This window comes from Xiphophorus maculatus, chromosome 20, assembly GCF_002775205.1.
Source record: "Xiphophorus maculatus strain JP 163 A chromosome 20, X_maculatus-5.0-male, whole genome shotgun sequence".
Taxonomy (NCBI): Eukaryota; Metazoa; Chordata; class Actinopteri; order Cyprinodontiformes; family Poeciliidae; genus Xiphophorus; species Xiphophorus maculatus.
Genome location: NC_036462.1, coordinates 12298313 through 12324941, shown reverse-complemented (window position 1 = coordinate 12324941; position 26629 = coordinate 12298313). Strand labels below are relative to the sequence as shown.

The 26629-nt window shown below is 37.4% G+C and overlaps 1 protein-coding gene across 4 annotated transcripts; it reads left to right on the top strand.

Moving 5' to 3' along the window:
- Positions 1-549: 549 nt before the first annotated feature.
- arhgap40 (Rho GTPase activating protein 40) lies at positions 550-25672 on the top strand. Of its 4 annotated transcripts, XM_023325458.1 has the most exons (16): positions 550-721; positions 4724-4862; positions 13899-14119; positions 15357-15577; positions 16090-16168; positions 16585-16733; positions 17760-17925; positions 18184-18275; positions 18530-18607; positions 19324-19483; positions 20262-20344; positions 21199-21405; positions 21856-21981; positions 22102-22253; positions 22459-22514; positions 22965-25672. In XM_023325458.1, the coding sequence occupies exons 3-16, from the start codon at positions 13918-13920 to the stop codon at positions 23069-23071; spliced, it is 1878 nt and encodes a 625-aa protein (XP_023181226.1). In that variant the 5' UTR covers positions 550-721; positions 4724-4862; positions 13899-13917; the 3' UTR covers positions 23072-25672. The 4 variants fall into 4 exon arrangements, with proteins under 4 accessions (XP_023181226.1, XP_023181228.1, XP_023181225.1 ...); XM_023325460.1 differs by lacking the exon at positions 4724-4862; XM_023325457.1 differs by lacking the exons at positions 550-721; positions 4724-4862 and adding an exon at positions 9064-9426.
- The last annotated feature ends 957 nt before the right edge of the window (positions 25673-26629 follow it).

The following is a 26629-nucleotide window of genomic DNA, read 5'->3' as shown; positions in this document are numbered from 1 at the left end:
AAATAAATTACACAGAACACATTTTAGCCAGGTTAGGTTTGTATAATTTTTCATTTTATAAATTAAAAAATTTAACGATATTGGCAACTACTTGTATTCACTTCCATGTGCTTAACTCCATCCAACCTCAGAACAACACTAGCTCCCCTGTCCTTGGTTTATGACCCCACAGCATGATGCTGCCACTACATGATTCGCTTTAGCTCATCTGACTCATTCACACTTTTGCTCTATGCTTGCTGTGTACTCTACTAATTATAAGTCTGTGATGACTTTTTTTCTTCTTGACACTCATTATAACTGAAAGTGGTGTTTGTACAGGGGAAAAAGGAGAAAGAAAACAACGTATCAGTTTAATTTATTTAAGTTTTTTTTTTTTTTTTTTTTTTGCCAGACTGTGGTGTATGCTTTATTACAGTGATAACAAGTTAAAAAAATTATTTCATTTAGTTTTTTTTAACCGCACGCAACATAATTAGTAAATTAACAGAATACTGCTATGGAGCCCGGCGTTCTGAGTGACGTCAGACGTAAAGGCGAGAAGGATCAGGAGATGTTGTTAGTGGAGAGCAGAAAGCTTTCTCATCTCCTTTCACGTCCATCTGGCTGCTGTCACGGCTCTCTGCAGGACTCGTCTCTGTTGTTAAACCTAATGGAAAACGTTTCTCTTCACGCTCAGTCGAGTCTTCACTCACCGTTTGAGAAGACGGTGTTTTTCCATGTAAGTAAGCTGCCATATAGAAGCTTCTTATTTATAGTTCTCAATGTGTTTTAGCATGCATTTTTCATAGTTAAGTTGTTATTTCAAAGTTGCATGTTGTTCTGTTAGTTGTTGGTAGTTTAAGATGGACTAAATGTTTTTGTTGTTGGGCTAATTTGACCGTTTTCCATCGTGCTGCTCTCTAAGCGTTTGTGGTTGCTAGGATGTAAAGATTTGTTGCTAGGGGCGTTTTTTGCGCCTGCACGTGCATCTTCACAGGAGTGAGTGGGTTCAGCAGCAGAAAAAATGTGACATTATATTTGACTAATAAATTGAACTCTCTAAAATTAGTATTTTTTTAATTTCATATTTCCTATAGTCTATGTTTTAAATATATGCAAGGAAAGCAACTTTTAAGTATTCTATTTTTTTCTTAATATTTTTGAATTATCTTTTGTTTTATTTTGATGGTAGTAGGTATGCATGTTTTGATGCTTCAGAAGGACAATGTCTGTGTCCTTTTTCCCAATGCTTTCAGCATATTTTAATTTCAGCTTCCTTTATTTTGTAACTTAACTGTGGTCTGATTCTACACCTGTGCTGTATAAAGATATCACTTCTAAACTGCCTTAAAACTGAGTGGTTTTAGGTCCCACACTTTGGCCACTTAGTACCCGTTACACAGGCTGGATCACGTTGCAAGTATTATTGCTAGTAAATTAAGGGAGTGCTTTCCAGACATTTCACTAGCAAAATGTCATTGTAACCTGCTACTACAACTAATTGAAGTACACTTGGTTAATGAACTAAATACAAGGGCATAATAACAGCATTAATAACCTTAACAACAAGACTATGCATATTTCATATTGACTATTTTTAAGTAGTTATAAATGACTGCAACTAATGATGGCCTGCTCTTAGCAGTCATTTTAAAATTAATTTGTCCTTTCATTTAATATTTCTTAACCCACACTTGTTACACTAAGTATACAAATCATTAAATTAGAAAACTGCTACTTGTTTTTAAAAACCATTAGTGTATCTGAACAGAGAGGGCAAATGGTGCTTCAAAAACTAAAAACAACAAAAGTCAACGCAAATCACTGAGTTGTTGTAATCTACTTTAACTCCATATGGCACGAGAGGAGAAGGTTGCCCAGCTGTCATTAGTACCTTAAGCCCAGCAAAGCTCAGTCAGGCAACTTCTGCGATACTCCTGTGAAGGTATTTACGTGGAGACAGTTGTTTTTGTTTTTATTGACACAAGGGGCAATCTGTTTGCAGAAGAGAGACACATTGACAGATCCATCTGTTAGTTGGACTTTTTGACGTGGACAGTATGGCTCATTACCAGGGCATAATGAGGGAGGTAGCTTTGGGGGAAGCCTGAACACTTCACAATTTAAAAAAAAAAAATCACCCAGTTGCATCCCAAATAACTTTTAGAGTGTTTGTTCACAAATCCTGTCAATTAGGAGTAGATTCTGTTAGTACAGTTAGTACCTAATTTTGCAGCTTAATTTCCCAAGTTTTTTAAGGTATTTGAACTGATAATCTTTAGTTTATATTTACAAAATATTTGTTTTAAAATGTTGAATTTGGGCAAAAATCTGAGCAGGAATGAGGCTATCTCATACTGATTGGCTATTTAATACAAAAATAAATGCAATTTACAGACTTAAATCAAACCTCAAAGCAATATGAGAATAATGTAGCAGGCCTGGTAGTAGAAGCCTTTGTCCAGTAGTTACTGGCACTTATAGTGGAGGTTGATTGCTGAAGCGTGGATCAGGTATGTATAATTAAAATAATGTGCTGCAGCTAAGGAAAAAAGGCCGGAATAAACAGAAATAATATACAGGAAAACTGCCTGGGGCACATATCCAAATCTAAATACATGTAATATCACAGACCACAGAACAAGTAAGCAACAGGAATCTCAAAACGAGTTACCTTGGATTGTTGTTGGGTTTCTATCTATGTTCTACACCCTCTTAAAGGAGGTAACTTTTACAAAAATATGTTTTTTACGTATTAGTAAAAGCTGTCACTATGTCTTGACAGTATAATACGAGACAGAAAAGCTGTAAAAAAATAAATAAAACATTGATACTTCCTCATTCTGGTCCTACTGCCATCTCCAGAAATACACTGCTTCCAGTCCCAATCAATCAGAGCCAGGATGAGTGTCTTAACACTACCAATATTGTTCAATATTGCTGGTTTGCTGCAAATGTGCCAGTGGTGGAGAAACAACCTAACTTTACAGGAAAACTTTAACAATTTTTCTTTAGACTAAATTTAGATGGGAAAGGTGTGGGTTGAAAATGTATTGACTTACCTAAAACCTAAAAACTCCTTGGGTGGCATTTTTAATATTGTTCTGCAAAACAGAAAATGTTGCTACTAAAATAAGTAATTCCAAAAATATGCAAACATTCATAACCAAAGTCAGGAAGTGGGTTGCCTTTATCTCTAAACATATTGAAATGAAAACATTTAACTGAGCAAATTTAGAAAACAATAGTGGAAGAGAGTCGTAAGAAGCATAAAATAATGCAATACTAAGACTACTTTAAAATCAGAAGATGAAGCTAAATCAAAACATAATTAAAGCATAGAGAATACAAGATTTCAGAGCCTGCTTTTTTAGATGTAAAGGCATTCAAAGGGTGTTGACAGATGACTTTCAGAGTTTGTGGAAGAATGTACTGTAAGAGATATGTTTCAAGGAAGTCATTATTGTCTTGATCAGTACGAGAAATTGGGCTACACAAGCCTGAACCTGTTCCGATCATTTGTTGATATTACCATGGAGGTGTAAGATTTCAGGAGAACATGCTCATCCGCTGTTTATTTGCATGACTTTATTGTTAAATTATAAGTTGTTAGAATATAGAACAGGAATAAAGCTCAACACTAAAAATAGAGGAAATTCCTAATCAAGTGTTGAGACAGGAGTTGATGCCATCAGACCAGAAACCAACCTGGCCTGAATAACTTTGTTATCAGACCAGAAATACAAACTGCAACTTAGAACAAGATGTCAATGTCAAGTTTATTTATATAGCACTTTAAAAACGGGTGTAAAACTGCACCGAAATGCTGTACAAGAACGACAATAACACAAACTGATAAAAACAGAGTATCAAAACACTACTTCAAATAAATGCCAAAGAATAAAAATGAGTTTTGAGAAGCATTTTAAAATGATCCAGGCTGTTGGCAGATCTAATCTGGAAAGGTAAATTGTTTCATAGAGTAGGAGCAACAACAGAAAAAGCCCGATCTCCTTTCCTCTTAAGTCGAGTTCGAGGAACTGTCAATAATAGCTGATTATTTGATAGTAGGGTTCTATGCACAGACTGAAATTTTAAAAGGTACGGAAGATATGGGGAGGCTAACCCATTTAAAACTTTATAAGTTAATAAAAGAGTCTTAAAATCTATTTGATAAAAGACGGCAGCCAGTGTAAAGAGGCCAGTACAGGCCTTATATGGCCATGCCTCTTGGTTCCTGTAAGAAGCCGTGCTGCTGCATTCTGGATCATTTGAAGTCGCTGCATCTGTGATTTATCCATGCCACTATATAAAGAATTGCAATAATCCAAATGAGTTGTAATGAAGGCATAGATAAGTCCTTCAAAGTCCTTAAAACAAAAGTAAGATTTAACTTTTGCTCAAATCCGTACATGATAAAAACTTAATTTAACGACAGAGCTAACTTGTTCATCTAGCTTTAAACAGCTATCAAAAGTAAAACCAAGATTCCTAGCTGAGGTCTGACAAAACTGAGCTAAAGAACCAAGAATCAGATCTGGATTTGTACAGTAGTATGTAGTGTGTGTTTAATCTGTCTTTGTTTGAAAGACATTAACCACAGGTGACAGTGTTTGATGGGACTTGGCTAAATAAAATAAGATAAAATGTTGAGCTTCACATTGCAACATGTTCAATGTAAAATCGGTTTGTTTATATGAACCAAGCTTTTCTTCATTACAGTTCCCCTCTGTGCTTCCAGAACAAGTTCAACTACTTCGCCTGGATGAATGAATCAATGTGCAAAACTTTACTGTCGTAAAAAATGATCCAAGGACACACGCATATCATTGTGGGCGTGTTCCAGAAAATAACTTCCTGCAACTGAGTGTTATCTTTGAGTACGTATGCACTAGAAACATCTTGTGCTTGCCATCAAGAGTCTCATACTCATGACTTCACCAGGAATTCACAACATTCAATTTTCGAATATTTTCTGTTTGCTTTGGCTGTCTGATGAAAAGCTTTCTTGTATCAGTTCAATTAATTTTATAATTTCATTTCTCACATTTTATCTGTTTCAGTGAGTTTTTTATATTTGTGAGCAAGCATTTACTGTACACTGATGTGTAAACAAGCAATTTGCATAAAAAGTGACATTTGGTCATCATTCTCACTGTGTCACCATTCACTTGCTAATCAGACCATCTGGAGGTGTTCAGCCATCCTCTTAATATGATGCATTACTGCTGTAGTTTGGTACATGCATTGAAACCAGTTTTTAAGAATAAAATACATAATTGCTGGCCCAAATCACAAAAATAAAAAGCATAGAATTGGTATTGAAAATAATCTTTAAGAATTATTTGCCTTGTTACAGATATTTGATTTAGCTTTTTTTCTGTCATACTAAGATTTTTCAGATCATCACATTTTATTTCATATAAGGACCACCAGAGTTAATTTTAAAAAGGTGCTTTCAAATTCAAATTTAATTTATTAAGCAAATAAAGACATCCAAATCAACCTGACCCAGTGTGGAAAGCAAGACTAAGAGAAACAAAATCATCAACTTCTATAAGTCAGGGTTATAAATCCATTTCTAAGACTTTTGGACTCCTGCAAACCAAAGTGAGAGAAATTATCCATTAATGGAGAACACTTTGACAGTAATTCCCAAGAGTTCCTGTCTTAACAAAATAATCCAATAATGCATTGATGACTTATTCAGAAGGTCACAAAAGAATCCAGTACATCTAATGCCCTGTAAACCTCACCTGCTTTATCTAGGGTTGTCTTCATTATTCAAAAACTAGGCAGACCAGGCAAAATGACACCAATAGGAGAATAGCTAAAATAACTGCTGACCAAAAACAACACAACACCTTTGATTGGTTCTGGAAAAGATTTTGTAGTGGTCTCTTCAACCTGATTGAGATGCTACTGCATGAATTTTTCAATGTGGTTGAATAGAAATAACTCAGTAAACAGTGAGCCTAAATTATTTCAGGCTGAGGTAAAATATTTACTGCAAATTACTGTAAACAGTTGACAGCAGTTGTTGTTGTGGCACTATCCAGTTATTAGTTTTATAAGGCTATTACTTTTTCACATAGGGACGGGTTGGTTTGGGTAGCTATTTTCACCCTGTATTCTACCTTCATTTAATGAAATCATTGTTAGAAAACCTTTTTCTATATTTCCTCAGTTTATATTTGTCCAATAATGCAATTTGTTTGATGATCTTAAAAACAGATCAAAGAGCAAAGTTGACAGAAAAGTGGATAAATGGGTTTTGAGGACATTTTTTGTCTTCTTGTGGTCACATCCTTCCAGTTCTTGAACCATACTATAGTTATCTTTGATATCATTGATCTTTTTTTGTGATCTCTATTGCTTGTTAGTCTACTCTCCTTCCCTTTAATTCCACAAAGGCCTTGCTTGCCAAGAGGCGGATGAGCAGGGACACGAGACTGAGTGAGCTGTCACATGCCATCTGCAGGGTAATGTGAGGATGTGCCCTCACGTTCTACACTCTACTTTCTCTCTGAACGTCTTTGTGAGCTAAGAAGGATTGTCAGATAAGGGCAGAAGGGCCTGCCAGGGCAGAAATGACAGTCAGAGAAAATCCAAGAAAAAGGGGGAAAATGTTTTTGGACATTTGTGAAAGTCGAGAAAATGGCATGTCTTGATGTAGTAGTACAGTAAAGAATTAAGACTTAGTTTAAAATAGAGGTATAGCATTGATATTTTGCCTAATAAGGAGGCTACTTCTACCTGTCGCAGACCAGTAATACTTAAACACAGACAGAAACAATATATTGCAAATAAAATGGGGATTTGTCAAATTGATTGAAGGATGGGCCTTAGATGAAGTAAGTAGTAAATTAGTTTAGGCTGAAGGACCTGGTGAGAATGGCAGTGTTCCAAGAGGCATCCTTGTAGTCCATATAATCTGTGCTGATCTGGTCATTGGGAAAGTACCAAGATGACAAACAGGTTTATCAGTCCTATCAGATGTCCCTCAGTTTGCAGCAGAGATGACGTGATATTGATGGTTGTAAAAAAAATCACCTAGAATATAAAAGTGGTCTGAGTGACTGATGATTTTTTTAACTTTGTAGTGCAAAGACTAACATGGTGCAACACCTTCCACCTCTTGTTGTGTACTGCCAGTCAGCCAGGTAAAATAAGGTTACAACATTTTTCATTCACTTACCAAACATACAGTATTTGGCTCTTTGGAAACACCCAGCACTGGTATTAATTAATGTTGTTTTAAAACTACAATGGCAAGTTTTGAACTCCATTTCTATTAAGCAGGTAGAGCAAGCTACCTGAACATACATTCTGGCTAATTAAAATACAAGCAGTTACATCATTTTACACATATTTTTTAAAATGTTTGTGTGCATACCATGATGAAACTGTGGAATTTTTGTTCAGGGTTATTCTGTCAGAAACTCCGGCTTATGCATGGAGTTAGCATTTAACATTTCAAATGATGCAATGTTTTGTATTAGGAGGGGGCATTCATGGTATCATTTATTGTGATAAATTTCTCATCATGATAAGATTTTTTTTCTGACAGTAGTATTTGTGACTATTATTGCTGTGTCATTCAGTCACAGTTATAAAGTTACCTAAAAAAGAAGAAAATATCATGAAATGATTAGCTTGTCATGAACATTGAACTGAATATACAAAACAATTTTTTTAGAGGAATTTTTTGTGTTCTTTGTGCATTATTATATATACAGTATATAGATCTATATATATATACCTTTATATACATATATATAGATCTATATCTATCTATCTATACATAGATAGATATAGATATATATAGATATAGATTATTATATCCTGTTCTAGGCATATGTCTACGTTCACAGTCAAAGAGTGAGAAGCAGGTACATCCTGAACAGCGAGATACTCCATTTCAGGGCCAACTCAGACAAGCAAGAGTGAACACAAATACATTCTTTACAAAGGGGAATTCTAGAGTCAATAATAACATAACAAATGTCTTACACTGAAGAAAACATCTGGAGTTTCTAGAGGAAATGTACCAGGTAAACATTCAAAATCACAGAAAGACCCCAGCTGAGATCTGAACCCTGAACGTGTCAGGTTTGAATCAACAGTGCCTCCATGCAGCCCTCTATCACTAATTGTTTGAAATGACTTGACGTTTCTAAAGAAACCTTTAAACACTAAAGAGTAGCAGATATGTAAAGGAATAGTGTCACAATTTACTGTGTTTGTATTAAACTATATAAGTGAATGCATCAGTAAGAAGTGGACTGTATGTTAAACCCCAGAAATACATTTAAAAATAACACCTAACACCTTTTACTTACAACAGAAACGCAATAGGTTATTTTAGCAACAGTATAAATAATTGTGGCTTATTACATTACATAACGTTGTCATTTGTACCATTTGGCATAGGACCTTAAGTTAATTTATAGTCTAATAGTTCAATACAGTTATAAAAATTAGCTTCCTGTGCAGAATGTGATAGTTTTGTCAGTCTGCTCTTTCAAGAGTAACTAACTGATGTTAGCTAACTATGTTGTTGGGATATTGGCTCAGATAGAGATCACGTGATGGGCTGTTGAATAGACAAAGTGGCAGTAGCTCACTAACTGCAGTTTTTAAATGGCAGTATCATACTGAGAGTGATGCGCTGTACTCCTTGAGTTTTTCAGGAAATCTGGATTTTTTTATGAACAGACAAATGCTTTTTTGTAAGAAAATAAAGTGTTGGAGTCTTCATTTAGACATTTGACAGGCAATGCCCAGCAACAAGCGCAGCAACACTATGCTTCCAACACCTGGAGCCAGCTCCAATCATGTCAGCACTTTTTTTTGGCATTTCATTAAAAGCACTTTAATTGTGATAACATATTTTGGTATGTTTTGGAACCTCAGTTTTTTTTGTTGTTTTTGTTTTTACTTGGAAGTGTCCTAACACTGGCAACTGGCTTGGATATAGAAATATTTTTCATACACATATTCCTCTTGATGAAGCATAGAGCTGAAAATACATAAGTAGTCTGGAAAAACAGAAAAGGGACCTTTAAAGGGTTACTACTCTGTTCGATCTACTGAATTTCCACCCCCATTATCAGTCATCGATTATTTCCCTCCGTTTCTCCTTGCGCATCATCAAGTCAGCTACTTAGTTTTTCTCCCTTTTCCAGCACCCCTTGTAGACCTCCTTTCCTGCTTCAGGATATGATGTAGTGACGTGCCTGCCAGCACAAGCAGACTGTCCTTGTTCTAAAGTGTTTGCACATAGAAGAGATTACAAGGAAACAGCTTGCCAAGGGCAGGCAGCTGCTGTTTCCTCCAGTTTTCAACAATCTGGGGGGACAACTGCAGGATGCCATGGGGAAAAAGTGGCTCGGCGGCTCTGCTGCTGCTCGCAGGGAAAACCCTCTGGCGGGCAAAAGCCAGGTAGGATCAGGCATAATGTGCTTTTGTGGTCTAACAACCAGATTTAGATTAGGAATTACTTGGACAGGGCTTTGGTTTCATTGTCTCTGTTATTAAAGTTAGAAATATACAATTTTTTGGAGGGGAACCTTTATTGAAGTGTATGTAAGACTGCTTTCATGTTTGTGATCCATAAAAAATCAGTCACTCTGTGTTTGTGGTTCTACACAATTGACCGGAGCTTGCTGTCAAGAGTTGAGGATAAACATTTTGTTAATCTTGTTTTTGTAGTTTTAATTGCTATATTCTCTCAAAATTAAGAGGCTTTGTTTGAAATTCATCCACTAAGCTTAGTCTGCTAGGCAAGCTGCTTTTGCACGTTGTTTATTGCAGTCCATGAAATTAGCTGTTTGTTGTGGTTACCTTTTGTTATTACTCACTGCTCCAAGTAGGAAGATGGACAGCGTTATGTATGTCCATTCTTCTCTGAGTGCATGGCTTCCTGTTGATTCTTTGTGTTTCTGCAAGGTCCATTCAGCTAGAAACAATCCCAAACACTCTGACATTTTCAGTAGTCCGTTTTTTTAGTTGGCGTGGAACATGTACTTTGTTTTGTGGCTCATGTCGATATAGATTTATATGTTGGTTTAATTTGCTGCTAGACCGCCTGAAGTTTAGCTCAGTGTTTTTATGTTTTTATTTGTTACAGCTCTTACAGAAGAGTTTCAAAAGTTTCAAAAATCTGGCATGTTTGGCATGCAAGTGTATTTTTCTCCCTAGAGTCAACACCTTGTAGAACCACCTCTGACTGACTGGCTGTTGGGAACATTCTTTTTTACAAAAAATTTCAAGCTCAGTAAAACAGAATGAAAGACGTCTGTGAATTACAAGTTTAAGTCACATGAAATAAATTGATATAAACCCTTCCACTGTACTTATAACACTGTAGCTGTATATTTAAGTCTGATTGGAAGGTTAACCTCTTCCCCAGTCTTAAGTTTTTTGTGTCTTTTTATCTTTGTAAATCACAGATAACAGACCTGACTTTATCCGAGGTCTATGTCTCCGGAATATTTCCCTATGTTTTCAGTTTCTGCTTTAAAGGTGTTTGTTTACTGACGTTGGAAAATTTTGAGCAGTAATACTAAGAATGGAAAATACCAGATAACCAGTGAAAAGTCAGTGGCTTGGTGATGTTACCGGGAACAGCAGTATTCTCTCAGGCAGTGTTGACAGACCTGTAGTACTTGTGGAACTTGAGAAACTTTTCCTTGCAAATGTACCTCTAACGGCTTCATAGTTGTTTACATACATCACCTGGACATTCTGCAACCTTGGAGACATTTTTCAGTTGTTTATTTAGTTTCAGGTATGAGATTGAGCAAGAATATTTGCCATGAGATCATAGACTTAGTACATTTTGTGTCTGTCTGCATATAAGGTAACAGTTTGATTCAACTCATACCATGGTTAGGTGTCACCCTTTAGGCATGTGGATTGTTAATGCTGATTAGACATTTCTCAATGAAAAGTTTAAAATTATTAAAAGGTTTTTAAGTCCTCTGACTTCATATTTTGATCTTTTTGATTAATACAACTGATAACATATAGTAAGGCATTGTTCCCTTGATGAATGAGCTCATGAAAAGCTGTCACTGAGAAAGACTAAAAACCTTCTTGAAATGCCGAACATTAAGTCTGTCAGTTTTCATCCTTGTTTTGAGATAGTTTGTGGTCATTAGAGTGAAACAAGGCTTGTCTTTGTTGTGCTCCAGTCACAGAGTTTATAGGGAGGCAGGTTACAGATTCCAGTTTGAACCAGAGAGCGAACCAGAGAGGGCGTGTTTCCACTCAAAAGTGGCAGGGGGAAGGGACAGGTGTGAATGTTTTCATGCTAGGAGCCTCGACACTCGCTCTATTGCATTCCAGTCTGCATCACTTCATACTACAGCTCAAAGGAACCCGAACCACTGACAGATGTACATCACTCTCACATGGTGCCCGGTCAGCGACGCTGGATACAGCTAGATTTTGTACAGAGATTGTAATTCCCGGATTGCTTTGGTCGTGTGGACATGGGAGGCAAAGAGGAGGTAGTGCTGAGCAGAATGGAGCCCAAGATGCAGTTTTCACACACCAGGTTAAATAGTTTCAAGCTTGGGCTAACTCATAGCATGTGGGAAAAAAAGCACGCGAAGAAGACAAGCAGCAAAAAAAAAGCCAGGTGGGTGTTCTAAGGAGAGTTATTTCTGAAAAATGTTAGGCCAAAATTATACATGTGTTTGGTTTGGTGAATCTCTGTTATACAAGTGAAGTTGCATAGATGATAGCTGGGAAGATGTGACATGAAGCATGAGAAGTGCAACATGAGAAGAAAGCTGTAATGTTCAAAATTTAAATGGTGTACTCTGTTTTATCCAGTCATGTACTTAAATAGATGACAAGTTGTTGTTACATAATGACTTCAGTATCTTCAGAGGTTATTTTCTTTTATACACTAAGAAATATACTCTATTTTTAGCCTAACTATTGCAGGAATTGTGATCAAAGTTGGGAAAACACTAATTAGCAGTGTCATTTAAATCTAGATTTAATTTTGGATTGTAATTACTTATGACTATGTGTCTAACAATTTAATCATGTGTCCTACAATGTGTCTAACATTTTAATCATGCAATCCTTTAATCATGCAATGTTATTTAAGAGTAAAGAATGTGACTGCGTTTCTGCTGGTCATCTTTACTTATTGTAAAGAGAACAATAGTGTCTAAAAATAGCATAAAAATAAACTGAACAGCTGGAATGATTATTATTTCTTAAAAAATTGAAGTTACAAATGTAATATAGATTTATTTTTAAAAAGAGGTAAACAGATACATTTTCCTTTCAATTAATTTATTTTAATGCTATGATTGTTAATTAATTTAATTAACAATCAGAGCATTACAAATTGAATAGTTCTTGAAATAATTACTTAAATTAATTAGCTAGGTCAGTGTAATTGCTACAAATCCGGTTCATGAAAATTGCATCATGTTTGTACTGACTTTAAAGGTGGCTTAAACAAAACTTGAGGTTTTTTTATCTTATACTTAATATATATTTTTTTTTTAAATAGATACGATCAGATTGAATTGTGTGACTTTATTATCATAGTTATGACTAAAGTTTCTCTTCGGCTGAAAAAGTTAAAATCTGCTTATTGCTCATAGAAAATGCTAGTAGTTAGCATTTTCTCAAAAGTGAGAGGTTTGTAATGCAATCATAGTGGCTTATGAAATGCTTACTGAATGCCTTACTGCTAAAAGTTAATCAAGGTTGAGTATCTTGTACACTTCAATTGTGCTTCTCAAGCTGCAAATCTGATTGCTGTTTAGTTACTTTTAGTCAGCTCATTGTGTGGGGGGCTTATAAATCATGGAAAAAGGGTGTTTTCATTGGCTGATGAGATAAAACCTGCTCAAAAATTTTACTATATCATAGTCCATTTACTGACTTGACTGACTTCCTAATAACTTCAGTTTAAAGTAAAGGAAAAATAGCAGCCTTTTGTTTTTACTAGAAAATAGCCTTATTTATAATATATAAAGCAGGCTTAGCATTGTTGGTTCTGTTAGCCTATTCATCATTACTTTGATATCTAACAAACGTTTTATTGAAAATTTAATTCTGTTGAAACTCAAGCTCAAAGTATCTTCCCCCCTCCATTTCTGCCACCATGAAACTGATTTAACTAACTTGATTGCATCTTGCATCTTGCTTTGGTTCACTTGCAGCTGTTGTTGAAATGTATGCGGATCGTCCTAAGAACACAATAGAAAGTATGCCAGTTATTCTCTGCCTCTCATTCCAGACATAGCAGTAATTGCATTGCTTCTCAGAAACACTATGGTTTGGACTGTTGCCTGAGATTTGCTGAATCAAAGAGTGACTGACTGAGTGGCGCATCAGCAGAGTGAATCAGCAGACCATTTCCTGTGTCTGATCAGGAGGTCACATTTTAATGCCTGGAAGTCTGCCCCATTGCTGGTGGGATGTTTTTGAAAAGACCCTTACTTTAGCAGTGCATTTATTAAAACAAGACACTTTTAAGCAAATTATGTGCCTACAAATCCTAATTACAGGTTTCAGCTTATATTATTACAGCTTCTGTTGTGGGGAAATATGTGTGTAAGATGGAGGGTGTGACCTTAAGGAAGGCGATTTCATGTTGTTACAGGGACATCTAGTGGATTTTTGTGGTACTTTTCCTCCAAGCCACATTTTGCAAGAACAATAGAGATCCCCCTTTGTGTCCGCTCTCGCCATCTCTCTCCTCTCTCCGCTCCTACCTTTTGTCTCTCCATCTTTCTGGTCTCTCCAGGCTAATCCATCTTCTCTTCTCCGCCTCTATCTCTTTCATTTTCTTTGTGTTTTTATGTGCCTTGGTGTCTCAGCTCATTTGTTTGCATGCATGCGTGTGACTTCTTTACGTGTGTGTATGTCTGCACCAGAGATCCCAGTCCCACCGAGATGAGCGTGGAGCCCTGGGCCAGCCCGCAGGACCAGGCAGCCGCTGAGCACACTCGCAGCAAAATCTCACCAGCAGCACAGGAGCAGGAGCAGCCGGATAAACTGTGCCTGGAATCGTTCTGGAGCGAGGTTGAGACCATCCGACAGGGGTGTGGCGAGGCGGATCTCGACCCCACCAGGAGAGACTCCAGACAGTCAGAAGGTAATCACTGTGATTCTGCTGCAGTCCCCTTAAGGATGGAGAGGAAGAGGAGAAGAAGGATATTTTTTTTATTTGTCAACATTGTAACGAAATAGTCTTTCTGAGATCCTCTGAGTCTCCATATTGTGCATTTACCATGGCAACGTAACAGGATGTTTGCCTCATATCAGTGATGAACACTATCAAACACACTGAAGAAAAGGAGCATTCGAGCAGAGGACAAACGGCCAGTCACAAATGCTAATTTAATTAATGTAAATTTATATTATCTATTCAAATGATTAGACCCATTTTTTGGCTTTCAATTTATTCTTTTGATGTTATGTTTTTATTGATTACTACTAAGTTAACCTACTGCACAAAAACACTCAGTTAGTATTTTAACTGAGGTTAAACTACTTTGTATAGATTGTGTTTAGAGTTCAAGACAACTTCCTATTTACATATTACTAGTTTCAAAGAATCCATTAACAGTTTGATGCTGGATTCTTAAATTATTTTGCAAAAAGACAAAGTGTTTATTCTCACTATTTGGAGACATTTTACATAATGTTTACATGATGTGTACTTGTATAAAGTAGGCACAGGCCAGTTACCTGTTTACAAAGATTTTAATTTAAATTGATTAATTTCAGTTAACTTATAAAGTTCAAAAGTATAATACAAACCAGTGAAATAAGGTGTATAATGCTAAGACAATTGGCTGTTTATCTGTATTCTGATATCCCAAACATAGACATGTCCTGGTTTAGAAACAATGGGAGTGCCAACAATCACTCCTATTAAAGTTTTGAAACGTTAGGTGTAAGCCACCAACTGGAGGTTGTGTAGCCAACCAGAGAGTCAACTAATTAACCAGCTAATATTGGCTTGCTTTATTTACATTACTCTTTAAAGAGCCAAATGACAGAAAGGTGTAATTTTCTGTACGGTAAGTATGTTTATTTGAAAACGAATACTACTTTTAGCAGGAGTTTGTACTATATTTTTGCTTAACTCAAACATTTGTTTTAGATAGCATTATAACAATAGTTAGAATAAGTATGTTGTATTCATGCGGCTGCAGGAATAATAGTTGCATGTCTGTTTTAAATAACAGCAGTTAAATTGTTTTCTGGAATCTCATACTGTACAGTGCCTAATATTCTTCATGCTCAAACATTTCTTCATCCTCCTCATATCCATTTCTTTTGGAACGTATTTACATCGCCATGCCTTCTTTGTCTTCGTGTTTTAGAGGGGGAACAGGAGGAGCAGTGGCTGGCCGATGCTGGTTTATCGACCCTTATCAGTGAGGACAGCGAGGATGTAGACAAGGCCGTGCTGCTTTCCACTCTGACCCGGACGCAGGCAGAAGCTGTTCAGCGTCGCCTGGATTCCTACACGTTATCCCGCCGCAAAAAGAACAAGCTGCCGCCCAGAGACGTTCGGGACATCTTCAGCTCCCCCATTGCTCAGGTAACAACGCAGAGAGCATCAAACAGCTGGAATGGCTTTTTTTTTTTTACTTATTCTGTACTCCACATTAAAACACTCACACCAATGTCTATTTTCAGCGTTACTATGAAAAGTATGACATCAAAGCTTTTAGATTTATGGCACAAGAAAGCCTCTTTGTGTCATAGGCACTAACACAATAAACAAGCTGAAAAGAAATCATGCATCTAATTTTATCATTAATTGTGAAGCATCAGAGACTTTTTACTCCAGTGTTTTGTTCTGTACACCAAGACTGACCTATAACAATAAAGGCAAATCACATGTAAAGGCCACTCTTTGTCCTCTGGGCTTTCTATTCGACAGAAGGACAGGAACCAGGTTCCTCAGATCATTATCAGTGCTTTATCAAAGGAAACACCCTGTATTCCTGTGTGCATTTACTTCCCTGCAGCAAATCAAGTAATACAAAATTGATATTTAAAACTGTGGATGAAGGATTTTTGTAGTAAGTCAAACCTCTGTCCCTCCAGGCCCTGCTGCCAGAGTCTCAGAACAGCAAAGACCTTCCTCAGAACAGTATGGCATCAGTTGCCAAAATGCCTTTCTCAGGTAAGAACAATTATAATCAGTTGAAGGGGAAAAAAGAAGATATATAATCCATTCAAAAGGATGTACCATGATGCAGATGTCTTTCAAATTATTTAGAGCTTCCTGAAACATTTCAGTGAACTTAAGGTCTTCTGATTTTACTGGTTCAAATTAATCCATGTTTTACCTTTCAAGGTTTTGTGCCCCTGTGATGGGCAAAAAATACTTTAATTATTATACAATCAATTTATTATAAAAAAATGACTGATATATAGTTCATACTTCTTATCTCGTACACTTTGTTGTTTTTGTATGATGAATGTTCCTTCCTTGTACACCCTTGCATCGCACATGCATTCTGGGTATTTTTCCTTTCAGACATTACTGCAGCAGACTTCCTTCACTAAAATAATAAACCAGCATGTTTGTGTGTTTAGCAGTGACACCGGAGCATCAGCGGGCTGCCCCTAAAGAGGAATTCCTCATCACTGACATTGCTTACTGTGAACAAGCCGTGATTTTCATTAAGCAGGCCAATTTTCCACTGAACAACATCCCATACCGGAAAGAAGACGGCACCCTGCCTGTGAGCTTGCTTTTTATTTTCTTTGGAATCCTTTTCTTTTAAGGAAGTCTTTTTAACATGCCATTTCCGTCTGGAAAATTTACCTGCTCCAATTAAATGTAAGAAAAACAAATACTTTAAAGTAAAATGTCAACTGGAAATCATGACAAGTACCTAATGGCTTTTAGCCAGGCTGAGACCTGTGTTTTGAAAGAAACTATTTAAAAAGTAATTAACGTTAGCACATTATACCATTATGTACTACTGCACTGTTTTCACTGGCTCTATAACTGGATTTTCCACTGAAAACCCTGTTTTAAAATAAATAAAAAACTAAATATATAACATCAGAATGGAGATTTTAAACCAATTTTGTGCAAATTAATTTAATTTATTAAATGTATGTTTGAGCTTTTTTACGTTAATGGTTTAACTGGGAGAGCTACTATTTTTGTGCTTAGTGTTAATATATTAACATTTTAAAATTTAAACTCAGTCAGAATTTTTACTATGTCCCAGTCAAAAACCTATAGTTTAAGATTTGTATGTTCTTGTTTACTTCAAAATCTATTTGTGTCTGTTTAGCTAAACTAGAACTCACTAGTCGCTACTAAATGTATTGAAGAATTGTATTCATTTTTACAGAAATTACTCTGGGCTACATTCCCAGCTTGGATAAATGGGATTTTGAATCATAAAGGGTTTAAATTCTTATGCAAATTTGACAATAACATTCACGAATATTGCTGCAAGTCATTTTTAATCCACCCCCGGCCAGGATTAGATAATGAGGTTAAGATCTTAAGAAATTTGCGGAAAACAAAGGAAGAGTTGTTGCGTCAGAGTCCAGCGGATTTATGTTTTTCTATTTCAGGCTAAATAGATTTCCTCTGAGCAAGAGCCGAGTTATGGGCTTTGATTAATTGATGGTGTTTAATATGACTGTATTCCTCTCTTCTTGTCATTTATTATTTTTTATGCATTGTTTATGCTTTCTCTGTCTCAATTTTTATTTTTCTTTCTTTGCGTCCACTTTTATGCCCATAGCGGGTGATCTGCCCTAAGTGTCGCCTCGGAGTAACTCGTATTCAAGATCTCTCCCTCGCTGACATGAAGAAGGTTCGTCAGTTGGCTCTTATCGACATGACGGCACTCTGCGACCTCTTGGAGCTAGAGGTTAAAAGGCACAAAACTGGAAAAAGGAAAATCGCAGGTGTGACAGCTCTGCTGAATTTAACGCTCACAAGAAACAAATATTGAAACTGACTCTATAGATAGGTTTTATCATTTCTTTGTTTAAAGATAAAATCTTTGCGTTTTTAGTTAGAAATTTGTTTACTTTTAGTAAAGATAGTTACTAAATATGAAAAGTAATAATATATAAGAGAAAACCCAGCTCCCTCTTTTCTTCAGTTGTTTTGGACTAAGTTTTTTGTACGAATCTCATGGTTGATGTTTCAATCTGTTACAGAGAGCCCACTGTTTGGGGTACCACTGGCCACGCTGCTGGAAACTGATCAGAAAATCAAACCAATCACCTCAATTCCTCTCTTCCTGCACACGGTATGTGTCTGTCTGCTGTTCATGCATGACTCCGCTTTTTCCTTTGTTGCTTTGTAAAGGAATAATTTTGGAAGCAATTTGCCTCTACGGGCACACAAATGAACCAGAAAACTTTAAAAATCCGAGTGATCTCTGTACATTTAGTGGTTTGACCACACCCTGTCTGTAGAGGCAGTTACTGACTCTAACCAGTAGAGGTGAGCAGGAGATTCACAAATTTTGATGTCTGGTTCTGCTGATGTTTCTTTGTGCAGCTGCTGTCGTTTCTGGAAAAGAAAGGAGTCGATTCAGAGGGGATCCTGCGGGTTCCAGGATCTCAATCCAGGATAAAGGTACAAGATCTTATCAATGAAGTGGCTCTCATGGTAGTCAGAATACTGATTATTTCTATGAAATGTCAAAAATGGTTGAATATCAATTGGTTTTTTAAAGATTAACTACATCTGACATTTACCGTAACAAGGCCCAGTAAGACAGAATCAATTATACTCTATTTAGCAGCTGCAGCCAAGTGGCCCTTTATCATCCTGTACTTATTCTCTCTATTATAATACAGCAGTTAAATGAGACCAGCCACCAGAGGGCGCCAATTGACACTAAATCACTGAAAGAGAGAATAACCAAGAATGACTGATAACCTAAAAGTGGATTTGAAATCAATGCTGTCTTTGATACATTTATTAATTATAGAATTTTTCATTTGTACTACACATCATCGACTAAACTCAATATATGATATTGTCCCTGTTTGAAGACTGCTCTTTATGAACCTTCACAACTACATAAAAATAATGTGGTATTCCACTTAACTGAAGTCGTTGCCATTTTAGAAGAGTTTTCAAAACTAGATATTAAAAGACAGTTTTTATATAAGAGAAATCAAATAAGACAGTAAACTTTTTTTCTATTTAAAGCAATTAAACCAAAAACAGGAAAAACACAGAGCACACAGATTTGCAAGACATAACTTTACCTACTTTACCTACACTTCTCTGTTTATTTTCATATTTTGCGTTTTTATGATGCTGATATCACTCGCTGTCTGCAGCTGCTACAGCAGAATCTGGAGGCCAATTTTTACAAAGGCCGTTTCAACTGGGATGAAGTGAGTCCAAATGATGCTGCTGCCCTCTTGAAGAAGTTTATCCGAGAGCTTCCTGACCCACTGCTCACTGCAGAATACCTCAACACCTTCAGCGCCGTCAGAGGTCAGTGGGCTTTAATCAGCAGATCTTACTGGGTCTGTTGCGTATTTGTAATTCATATTATGTTCCTTTTAAGATAGTGAACAGTACCAGAAAAAGCAAACACTTATTTTATTTGATAGTGTCTCATATGTTACTGTATAATATAATGATATGCAATATTTCTTCTTTCACTTACCCGCACAATAATCTGATGGCCACATTTCCTGACTTCTGGTCTGGGTTTTTGTAATCACTTGCCTCTCCTTTATTGTGATGGCGATCCTTTGTAGTCCTTATCTTTTCTGTTTCAGCTTAGAAATCAATCTTAAGATGAACAAGTTGATATCTTTAAAATACATTCAGTTCCCCACAAATACAAAAATGCACAGCATCTTCAAAATTCAGCTTTTTTTTCCACAGGGGTTTAACTTTAATAAAAAAAAAACAGATTAATATTAATTTCATCTGACTTATGGCAGCTGAGCTGTGGTTTGTAAGTAGGATCAGTGTAAGTGATAAATGACTCGTGACCACAAAGACATAAGCTAACAATCCTAATGGCTGCCGGTCACAATGCCATTAATCTCTGGACATCCCATTACTCTTAGTCAAACACAGAGGAAATGAGCAGTGCCTGGGCAGTGTGTGTGTGTGTGTGTGTGTGTGTGTGTGTGTGTGTGTGTGTGTGTGTGTGTGTGTGTGTGTGTGTGTGTGTGTGTGTGTGTGTGTGTGTGTGTGTGTGTGTGTGTGTGTGTGTGTGTGTGTTCAGTCTTTCTTACCATATTGTTTTGTTCTCCAGACATCACAGAACTGAGGCAGAAACTGCACATGTTGAACCTGCTCATCCTGCTGCTCCCTGAGCCCAACAGGAGCACACTGAAGGTAAACACATCACAACTCCTGAAGACTTTGATTGATGACTTCACAAAGAAAAACACATAACATTTGTTCATTCAAGTGTCGTTCTTTTGAGATATTAGTTTGGTGCTGTCACAACATCTAGCTTGATAGACAGGGAGATGGGTCTGGAGAGGTATAGACAAAGTAAATAGACTTAAGGAACTTTTTTCTATTTGAGGAATTTATTTCACTTGTGTAAAAGATTAATCCATCCATTTAAATTGTTTTTGTATGAGTAAAAATATGCAGTGTGGCATATATTTGTATAATCTCAGTATTCAACAAAAATATACCAATTACCTGTTTCCCTGTTTGTCCAGACCTACCCTCCTTTTTACATTTGATAACTTGTAAAGTTCCTAATTTGAACGTTGTGTTTGCGACAATAATGGAGTGTCTGTAGGGAGTCAAACAGTCTCAATGTTCATTTTAGTCAATGACCGCAATGTGAACTTTTAACAGTAAATAATAAGTATGCTGGCTGTAACCCACTGCAGTGTTTTTGGCAGAAACATGACCCATTTAACCAAAGCATGTTTTATAATGTCCGTTTTAAACGTAAAACATTATATAACACACTGTTATATAATGTTTTACATCTTTCGTGACCAGCTTTTACTAATCCAGCTGTGTAGTCAATTTTACGTATAGCAAATGAGAGGAGCACAAAAACCACCTGCACCAACCACTTCAACTCCACTTGAAGCAGCTGAAAATAACTTAAGCCTTAACAAACCAGTTTAGCAGAGTTGATAGGATTCCTTCTCCTAAACAGTTCACTGTAACATCATCCCTGCCTCATTTAATTGGTCTCATTTATGTTTCGCTTCTGTCAGGCCCTGCTGGAGTTCCTCAGTAAGGTGGTCAACAGAGAGAAGAAGAACAGGATGAACCTGTGGGCTGTGGCAACCATCATGGCTCCAAACCTCTTCCTCCATAAGGCCGTCCCGAGCCGACTGACAGATGGGGCAGAGAAAGGACAGGCGGAGAAAGCAGCTGATGTGATGAGGCTTCTCATTCGTTACCAAGACCTCCTCTGGACGGTAAGAAGAATTATTTACATTAGCCATGACACACCGGTTGTCCAGTGTGATTACACCAGCGTAGTTTGTAATAGGATTCTAAATGCTACAAGCTGTTTTAAAGCTTACAATTCTTGAGAAAAGTTTTAGTTTATATTTGGCATTTTATTTCACTTTCATATAACTAGGAATATCCTATATATTAACAGAAACCTGTTTCTGCAGCAGATGGAAGGCAGTTTGAAGCTTGTCAATAAACTTCCTCAGAGTAGAAGTGTGATGTCATCTGCATAAAGAAGCACTTTTTCTGTAGATTGGTTCTCTACATTGTTGTTAGTAAAAGTGGAAAATAAAATGGAGCCTTGGATTAAGCCTAGGTGGACTTCTTTTTAAATGTAGATAACGTGTTTGTAATCTTCATACAGTGTTTATTTGTAGGAATGCTGATTCATGTTGCCCTTCTCTCCTCAGGTCCCTAACTTCCTCATGAGCCAGGTGCGTCGGCTAAATGAGAACAGTAACCGTCGCTATCAGTTCAAGAACCTGCTGAGAAAGATCCAGCCGGACAGCAGAGAAAAAACAGAGAAAAACTCAGAGGTGAGCTTGTTTAGCAGCTCTGTTGATTTTAAAACATTGTATAACCATCTGAATCCCTTACAACGTTTAGGTTGTACTCCGATGTTCCATCCGAGGTAAATATTTGTTTCTGTTCTTTAGCCACGTCGTACTATAAAAATCCAGGTGGGAGATCTGGTGAACGGCACGATGGAGTTCCAGCTCAACATTAACTGCAGGACCTCGGACCTGCTCGCCCAGTTTTACCGCCAGTTCCTCCGCAGCCCAGAAAATGGAAAGGGGAAAATGCGAAGGTATGAGGCTTATTTAGATTTTAAATTACACTCTGAAGTCATCGAGCTCTGAAACATGAACTAGAATTTAAATCTTCCTGTTAAAATTTTGATTATTTTTGTGTCTTGTGCTCAGTCATTATCATGTCTGCCACCTGATGATTTCTGTAAGAATTTAACTTGTATGCATTATATAACACTTTACATGATTGTTTTCTGTTAACAGAAACGGCTCAGTGGGATACCCAGACTGCGCCCTGTATGAAGTAGGAGGGAATATTGGTGAGTTGTTTTTTTGTTGTTGTTTTTTTTGCTCAGATTAAGAGTAGCACTGACATTTGCATGTCTTTCTGCTCACTGAGCTGATGAGAGTTACAAGGTGAATTGTTCAGGAGATAAAGAGACATGAAGTGTGCATCTGCACTCATCAGAGCAGATAAATGCTTATAGGCATGTCCGTGCATTCCCATAAGTGTTACCTGTGCAACAGAGAGTGTTTTTTTTGTCGGTTTTATTGCATCAGAAAAATCTTTAAATTGTATTGTTTGGACTCACTTGAAAGAAAAAATAAATGACTTTTTTTTGTTACTGAAGATGCTAGACCTACAATCTAAACTAAATAACTTCCTTTTTTTCATAGTAGTGACAGTTCAGCTGTCTGCAAATTCAGACAGCTATGAAGTTTGCTGCAAACTCTAATTTGTAGTAAGTGAAGTTTGTGTTTATCTACAGGAGAGCACTGTTTGGACACCGAGACGCATCTCCTGGATCTGTATAACAGTAACCCTGGAGGAGAATGGGTCATCAAAACGAAGCCCAACGGAGGCAGAGGGCAGTGACACGGAGCCTGCTGGACAACTGATGGACAGATCGAGGAACAGATTTCAGAGGAGAGATGAAGACCTCTTCTTAAAAGCTCCTCACAGCTCCTGCTCTTCCTGCAGGAAGGGGGACAGATGGAGCCGACAGAAGCATTTATCTGCCTGGAGCAGAGCTGAGAAATTCTGATCCCTGCTTTTTGTCTCCCTCTCTGCCTTTCACTTCGCTGCGCTCCATCTTCTCTTCCTCTTTCCTCTCTTTGGACGATCATTTCATTGGTTGCTGCACTGCTGCAAGCAAAAAGCTGCTAACATGACTCATTACTTCAAGCGGAGAACCTGCTGGACAGAAAACAAAATGGAACAGCGAAGAGACGTAGGGAGTAGCCGGACAGTTGGCTTTGACGTATTTTCTCTGAAGCAGTCATCTCCAGCTACAGGCGAACAGATGGGGATGCAGAGAACCTCTGGCTATCCTGAGCCCTCCACTCGCCTCAACTTCACCTCATACCAGCTTCTGCTCCACATACACGTTTTTGTGGCTTTACTCCAAAGGGAATACAAGGATGTAGGGGTCTTCTGTATATATTTTAAACAAAAACACCCAAGAGGTGTTAGTATTTAGTTAAGGTGAATATTTAAAAGAAAGGCAGTACAACAAAAAATTTTTCCAGCAGATGGAGGTAAAATTTTACAAACAGAAAAACCCATAATGCCTTTATTACTAGAGATGCACCAATAATTCAGTCTGAGAGCTAAATCTGACAATTTTTCTTCAGTCAGCTATTATTGGAGGGGAGCTATTATTTCCCCTCCATTTCATTTAATGCATCAAACTAAGAAATTCTCCTATTTTTCATCTATAAATGTGTTAATTAACAGCAAAACTGTTCATGTTCCTTTTTGAGATTATAGAATAAAAATCATACATGAAAGAGGAGATATGTTTTGATGCTTAAATGAAGATAATCTTGTCATTCCTTCATTTTGTCAGTTTCAGTTTCTCTGTAAAAAAAAAAAGAAAACCTGCCACACCAGGAAAAGTCTGACTGGTGCATCTCTACTGTATTAATTGACTTTATTGTTCTGCTCCTGCAAAAAGGTAATAATAATTTAGATCATGTCAGAGAAATAAGAGATCCCTCAGTATTACCTGTAGTTGTTCATGATTTAGAAACAGAAAACCCTTGTGTCTTTATTTCCTCATGCCAAGCAGGATGAGAAAATGCTAAAGATGGAGGGCAGAAGAAGATAACTATGAAATGCTCTCAAGAATCATCCAGATCAATTAGTTAATTAGCCTCATCGATCACTTGTATTTCTCAGCTCCTTTTTTGATCTGTGGCATTAAAAGAGAGGAACTGACTGAACTGACACCTTTTATCCATGAAGCTGGCTCAACTTTGGACCTAAAAAGGATTTTGCCTCATCGATGTGTTTGGTGACAGATTTTGCACCTCAAAAGGGAGTTGTTAAGGACACGCTGAAGCTGGTCTTCATTTGTCATTTTTGACTGCATGAATGAAGAAAAATGGTGCCGACGTGACTCTTAAGGCACACTGACACTATTATTATTATTATTATGAATATTATTTATATGATTGTAATACAGTTGTTGCTTCATTGTGAGTATTGTGTTAGATAGAGATACTTGAGGAAAGCTGGCCCAGACTGGTATCTTTCATACTTTTTAAACAGATCTCTTTAAAGCTGTAAGTTGAATGCTTTTTCTGTGTAAATATGCACACTGTGCCGTGATGAGAAGCAGGACTGTCGCTTCTTGAAGCTTTTCCAAACACACACAAGCAGCAGATGAATGTTTTAACATTTTGTGCCGATCGTCAGAAGGTAATTGTTATTGCAGCAGGAGCCATGTTGTGGCGCCGCGGCCATTTTGTACGGGGGGAGTGTCTCTCAGGCTGCACTCGATAAACGTGGTAGTGACAGCAGGCCCCTGCACCAAAATCCATCAACGCCCTCTGCTTCATCTCTGTCAGCTCCCCATAATGGACCATAATGACTGCATCAGAAACGCACAGAGGAATCGCATCTCTCTGATAAAGCAGAGGGTAATAAATGGGTGTTATAAATTCTTCCCCAACATAGACTCAACAACAGCACTCTGTTTGTGTGTGTATACGTGCGTGTGTGTGTGTGCGTGTGTGTGCGTGTGTGTGTGTGTGTGTGTGTGTGTGTGTGACGGGCTTCATTACACATGTCCAACGGACCAGTCGCCGGGTCCGCCCAGGCACAGTCCGTCGCTTCGGCACAAAGCGAACTGATGGGATGGCCTTCTGCTGAATGGCATGGACAAACCACAAAGTGGTGTCACCTCTTCTCAGTACAGGAGACTCTTTTTGTCTTTGTATATACATGAATGTGTCTGTGTGTGTGTGTATGTATGAAAGAAGCTCTGAGACAGTATTACTAGCAGAAAATGTAATGAACTTTTTGCCGATTTCTGGTGTAAATCCTAGACGTCCACCAGCAGACGTCTGAATGTATATTTAAACTCTTAACATTGTTTTTAACTTGTCTGTGAAAATACTTTTCTGTAGAAAGAAAAACTTTTGAAAACTGTTCGATTTTTGGCAATAAATGTGAGCCTAATGCTGTGCTAAACATGATTTATTATTTCATTATAAGTGAAGGGGTATGGTAAGAAGATGATATCAGTAAAAGCCTCATTCATCAACCAGAGTTGCATTTGTACCTCCAGAGAAAACAGAAAAACATGCATGTGTGAAAACAAAGAAGATTTAGAGTGAAGTATTGGTTTATTCTTCTTCTCTAATCAATAGAGAAATTAACCTTGTAATGTGTTTGCAGGTGGAGCAGCCAGAGCTGCTCAGGTCTCTGATTAATCATCAGGAGCGCTCCTGGAAAAAGAACATTGTGACTAACTGCTTCATCAACTTTGATTATTCAAGGTCTCAGGCTGTCCATGCATGAACAAAATGCACAAAAGAACCAAATGATTGCATAATTCAGCTTCATCCTTACCGCTGTAAGTTTTACATATTAAATAAACAATATCTCTAGGCGTTTATTTTACAGGTGTAAAAACGGTCCCTCCTTGCATGTTGCGTTCTTTCTTTTGCCTTATTGAAAGCAAACCAAATTGCATCCAGCTTCGGCAGCCAGCCTGCCAGACGCAGCCCCCTTCGGCCTGCTGCAGATTTAAATTACTGTAATCAGTGGATGAATAGCAATCAGCAGCCTTGTATGAACTGCTGGCAGAACGCCTGACCCCCGGCTCTCTCCACCAATCAGACAGCAGTATCCCATTCATAGCTAATCACCACGTGAGCCGAGAGCTTCACCACTTACCTACCTCACATGTGACGGAGGAAGCTCTTCTTCTCTGTCTTTTTGTATCGCTGCTGACCGGATTGATGGGGGATAACGTTTTGAGAAGAAGCCTCTTCCTGTGGTGGCAGAGTGCCGTCTCTGAGGAAAAGAGTTAAAAATAAAGTCTTTATAGTTTCCTTCTCCAATTTTGAATGTTTCTATTAGTCTGTTATGAAGGATAAAATGTTAATTGGTGTTTAGTTTCTATGGGGTTTTTTTCTGGTATTA

Coding starts and splice junctions, on each gene's coding strand:
- arhgap40 (XM_005805273.3), top strand. CDS start 11,481: ATGGGAGGCAAAGAGGAGGTAGTGCTGAGCAGAATGGAGCCCAAGATG. Junction 15,578..16,089: donor TCAGCTCCCCCATTGCTCAG/GTAACAACGCAG, acceptor CTGTCCCTCCAG/GCCCTGCTGCCAGAGTCTCA. Junction 16,169..16,584: donor TGCCAAAATGCCTTTCTCAG/GTAAGAACAATT, acceptor TTGTGTGTTTAG/CAGTGACACCGGAGCATCAG.